Source organism: Psammomys obesus, unplaced genomic scaffold (assembly GCF_907164565.1).
Source record: "Psammomys obesus unplaced genomic scaffold, mPsaObe1.curated_primary_1811, whole genome shotgun sequence".
Taxonomy (NCBI): Eukaryota; Metazoa; Chordata; class Mammalia; order Rodentia; family Muridae; genus Psammomys; species Psammomys obesus.
The window spans coordinates 10,039,236-10,044,652 of record NW_026585689.1 but is presented as its reverse complement, the minus strand read 5'-3'; the positions used below and the strand labels follow the sequence as shown (position 1 = coordinate 10,044,652).

Below are 5,417 nucleotides of genomic sequence, written 5' to 3'. Positions count from 1 at the left end.
TTTTCTCTCTGTGCCTGGCTTATTTCACTTAGCGTGGAGTCCTTCCAAGCTTATTCATGTTGTAGCACATGACAGAATTGTGTCACCAACATTTACTATGTATGTATGTATGTATGTATGTATGTAATTTGAGAGAGGCTTTGTGTGTACTCCTTCTAGCCTGCAGCTTGCGTTGTATATCAGCCTGGCTTCAACTTTGTGGGGATCCTCCTGCCTCTGCTTCCCCCATGTGTAGGTTTTGAAGGAACTGGGCCTTAAAAGGCAACTTAGAGGGGAGGGAGCAAAGGGATCTCTAATTTGTACTGACTCACTCACTTCCTCCCTACCTCACTTTTGCTTTCCTTTCCTTTTCTTTTATCTGAGACATGGTATCACTATCTGACTAGCCTGGAACTCACTATGTAGACCAGGCTGGTCTTACACTCATAGGGATCCATTGCCTTGGCTTCCTTAGTGCTAGGATTAAGGAGTGTGTTGCCATACCCCCAAGTTTTCTTGTAGGGCATTAGTACAGTTTTCTAACCATGGGATAAACTTAAAAGTCAAAAGAAACAGAACCATTTTTTTTTCTTTTGCTTCCTGGAAAAACAAGGAACTTGCTTTTTTGTGTTTTTTAATTTAGGAGTATAGTTATTTTACTTAAAAAAATCATTTATTTGTTTACTTACTTTGAGGCAAGATCTCTCTTTGTAGCCCGGGAAGCTTTGAACCCAGTAACCCCTCTGCCTTAACCTCCCAAGTACTGGTGTTACCAACATATGCTATCATTCTTGGCTTAAAAATTTATTTTTAATTGATAAATGACTGCCTGTATTTATAGGACACAATGTGACATCTTGATAGAATGATTTTTATAAGGCTAACTAACATAGCTGTAAGTTTGTACACTTGTTTATTTGCAGTGAGAACATTTAAAATATCTTTGGGTGATTCTGAAGTATTTTATTGTCGACTATAGCCATGATGCTGTGCAGTAGATCTCATGAACTGATCCTTCCTTATTAGAATAGGTATCTTTGGTTAACTTCTCCCCTTTGCTTCCCAGCATCCAGTGAGTTTATTCTCTGAGTTAAACTCTTATAGTTTCTACATATACAGGAGGTCACGATGTATTTTTCTCTCTGTGCCTGGCTTATTTCACTTAGCGTGGAGTCCTTCCAGGTTTATTCATGTTGTAGCACATGACAGAATTTTCAAAAAGATGTGTGTGGTTACTGAGGTGTGCTCATAAAACAGAAGTTACAGACTGTGTCCTAAAAGATAGACTCCTCATCTATTAGATGGATGAAGTGTGAATGTCAACTTCATTCTTAAATATTCTGTGATCCATGCACATAGATAGAGTTCTTGGCTTAATCTTAGACATGCACAGACTCTCACTGATAATATTGCTTATTATGTGATGTTTTGGAGTAATTTGAATAAGTAGGGCACTACAGTAAAGGTCCATTGATTCAAAATGGGACACAGAGAATAGGTATTTCTTTTAAACTTACATTGAGCCTGTTTGTTGTACTTCTATTTTTGAAGCTGTTTTGCAAAGCCACTTGGATATTTAGAACATGTGTGTTTAGATGGAATGTTTTCGTGAATTTGATTTTTTTCCCGTTTCAGATTTAGTGGAGTTTAATTTGGGTAGTCCCAAGAACGTGGGCCCCTTCCTTGCAGTGGACCAGAAACACAACATCTTGCTCAGATATCGCTGCCACGGTCCACCCATCCGCTTCACGAGCGTCTTTAGCAACGAGCTCCATTACGTGGCAAATGAACTGAATGGGATCGTGGGCGGGAAGAACACAGTGGTGGCCATAGCTGTATGGTCTCACTTTAGCACGTTCCCCTTGGAGGTGTATATCCGGAGACTCAGGAACATCCGACGAGCAGTGGTCCAACTCCTGGATCGAAGCCCCAAGACTGTGGTTGTCATCCGGACAGGCAATGCCCAAGAGCTGGGGCCTGAGGTGAGCCTTTTCAACAGCGACTGGTACAACTTTCAACTGGACACTGTCCTTCGGAGGATGTTTTCAGGAGTTGGTGTCTATCTTGTTGATGCCTGGGAGATGACCTTGGCTCATCACCTACCCCACAAGCTGCATCCAGATGAAGTGATTGTGAAGAACCAGCTGGACATGTTTTTGTCTTACGTGTGCCCCTTGGAGACCTGACTGTCCTCAAGTACACTAGAGGAATCACCTTCAGTGACCTTTCCAGCTGCCCTGCAGTATGGGAAATTTGTGATCAAATAAACTCCGCTTCGAAACAGATGCTATTAACTTGTTTGCCATTTCAAAGAACAGCTGTACTTTGCATAAGGACTTGTAAAGAACTCAGGCATTGCTGACCACATTTGAATCTACCTGTAGGATTTTCCCATCTTGACTTAGCCATCATAGAGTTCTTATTTACAGCATCTACACACAGTATTGCCCTTGTAACCAAAGATGCCAATGAGTGGATGAGAACTAGCTTCTCCTGGGGAGATGACTGTGCTGATACCCATGAGAAGTGTTTGGATGTAAACAGAAGGGATTTGGTTGGCAGTGCTGTGTTTGCCGCCTGTCTGGTGAAGGAAATTGAACCCATCTATGTGAACAGCACAAAATTCTCTCCTTGGGAATAGAGAGGGATTTCTGTCAGAGGTTCCTGTGGCTGAAGACTGCCGTATCTCAGGAGTTTCTATTGACTTACCTATTTTTTTCTCAATTGCTTGTAAAGGCCAATGTGTGTGGTCAGAATTTTATAATGAGGATATTAACAATTTCCCTCTTTTATTGAGGAAAGGAGCAAAGTGGAAGAGCATTAAATCTCTGCTTTGAATTGGTACTGGCACTGGATAATTATTTCTTACTTGGTTCACTGAAGTTTTACATGATGAATTCTTATTCTAGAGTAACGGCTTTTGGAAACAAATATGTAAACAGAAGTTTATTTTTATGTTCTGAAGCTTGCAGGATTTAAGAACTGACTTTTATGTAAAGAATACCACTGGCCCTCATAAAATAGTTTCTCCCCTCAGCAATTCCAAACCTTCTGTTTTCTTTTGGCTGTCATGAAGTATATGCCGAAATTAGACGTTAAACCAGATCAAAAGTTAATAAAATTAGATATTAAAATCCATGACAGCTTTTCTTGGCTTGGACATAAAGTATCATACACAGTGCCTCATGCTTGGAAGTAAGAAGCAACCATTTAGCTATCTGCTATTCCTTCTGGCTCTTTGGACCCATGGCCTTGTGCACAGTAGGCAGTTGTGTCTACCAACTGAGTTACATTCCTGACCCATTTCCAGACACCCAAAAATAACAGGATTGGCCACTTTATTGGACTTTGTCTTATTAATATCAAATGATTTTAAATTAAATTTAGGATCATTTAATGAGTAGCTTTTGCATTATGAGAGGTTACAGTTTGCTTTTGCTTTCCTTGAACAGACACATATGAACACTCGAATAGCTTGGGAGACAGAAAAATGCCCACTCTTAAAGTAAGAAAAATACTCACCTTCCAGGATTTGGAAGATTTGGGCTTTTAATGCAGAGGACTTAAGTCATTCCTTTCCTGCTCTTGGGAACCATTACATTTGTGAAATAATTTGTGGGGAAAAGTTTTATAATTGTTTCTGGAGTCTGAACAGGACCAGTGAAGTTAAATATATTATTATTTCTTAGTTTTTGCCATACTGAAGCTTGAACCTGCTAGAACCTTGTACATGCTAGATAAGCAATCTACCACTGAGCTAAACTCCTAGTAGTTCTTCTCCTTCTCCTCTTCTTTCTCCTCTTTCTCATCCTCCTTCTTCTTTTTCAAATTTTTTATTTTAAGAGAAGTTCTCCATAAAATCACAGGCTGGTCTTGAACTTGCTTTGTAGCCTACATGGGCTTAAATTTTTCATCTTCGTGTATTAGCCTTCCCAGTAACTGGACCTATAGACTGTGCCATCAGCCTGGTTAAAATAGCTAGTTTTAAGCCAGGAGTGGCGACACACTTGGGAAACAGAGGCAAGTGGGTCTCTGAGTTTGAGCCTAGCCTGGTCTACAGAGTGAATTCTAGGACAACTAGGGATACATAGAGAAACTCTGTATCAGAAAACAACAACAACAACAACAACAACTCATCTTAAATGGTCCTTTAATGAATTAGGGACCATACCTCCAAGGATTATGTAATAAACCTTTGTGATAAATGCCCAGGGATTCTTATAATAGTTGTAGGGTCCCACACTTTGAGAAACAGTGACAAAGAAAAGATTGATCTAGAGAAGAAATATTGCTTATCTATTATTTCAAGGCTTCATCAAGTGTTTAATTCTGGTCATGATTCAATAATTTGGGTGATATTAGCTTCACTTTTCACAGAAGAATTAAAGTTTGAATTGGAGTCAGGGACATGGAGTCCACGTCCTGCTTAGTGTAGCTTGCTTGACTTCCATAAGGAGATGTTATGGTTTGAGAACTTGTGAACACTTCCTTAAGGATGATTTTGGGAGGAGGCTGAGATGTTATTTTCCCAGTGAAATTTTCAGGACTGCCTGCTATTGGTTTACAGCAATTTATTACCATGGCTGATTCCTTATGACCTTGTGTAGTTTTTGCTTTTAAGTTTGGTGGCACAAGATCCTAACACTTTGATGGCAGTTTCTTGAACCTTTCAGTCACCTTCATCCCGCTTTTGCCTTTTATGCTCTGGTGTGTAAATTTTTATAGACATTAAAATGTTACCCAAATGTTTCCAAGAGAAGTCAATAAAGGTTGAGTGAAAATCCAGAATCTTCCAAAATCTAACGCTTTCAAATACATCACAAGTGGGAAGGCTTTACCTGAGATTATGTGATGGGTCCCACTCAAAAGACAGATGCGGGGCTGGAGAGAGTGCTCAGGTTCAGAGTGCTTGCTGCTGTTCAGAGGGCTGAGTCTGAGTCCCAGCACCCATGCCAAGGGGCTTACAAACCACCAGTGACTGATGCTCCACATGCATTCAGGGTACCTGAATCCATGTAGCATTCACTCACAGTGACACACACACACATATGCACACACACTTTTAATTCCAGCTCTTGGAAGGCAGAAACAGGCAGATCTCTGTGGACTCAAGCCCAGCCTGGTCTATAAAGTTCTTCATAAACTAGAGCTATATGGTGAGACACTGTCTCAAAACAAAATAAAACAAAAACAAAAGCAAGCAAGCAAGCAAACGAACAAACCAAAATCAAAACCCTCAAACCAAATATATACAAGAAGAATAAAAAGAAGACTAAAATAATCTTTAGAAACCAGACATACTAAACATTATATAACATTTCCTTCAACCTATAGAGGTAAAGTATATATGAGGCATACATTTCTACTTGGGTTTCTGAGACATTAATGAGTTATATACATATGTGTATGTAAATACACACACACACACACACACACAC

General features: G+C 39.8%; 1 protein-coding gene across 3 annotated transcripts in view; it reads left to right on the top strand.

The window, feature by feature from the left end:
• Nxpe3 (neurexophilin and PC-esterase domain family member 3) overlaps positions 1-5,417 on the top strand; it is a 53,345-nt gene extending 47,928 nt beyond the window's left edge. For all 3 annotated transcript variants that reach the window (XM_055594031.1, XM_055594022.1, XM_055594013.1), the window contains one exon: positions 1,615-5,417. In XM_055594031.1, the coding sequence (XP_055450006.1) occupies positions 1,615-2,165 (551 nt within the window). In that variant the 3' untranslated portion in view covers positions 2,166-5,417. The remainder of the gene's footprint in view (positions 1-1,614) is intronic.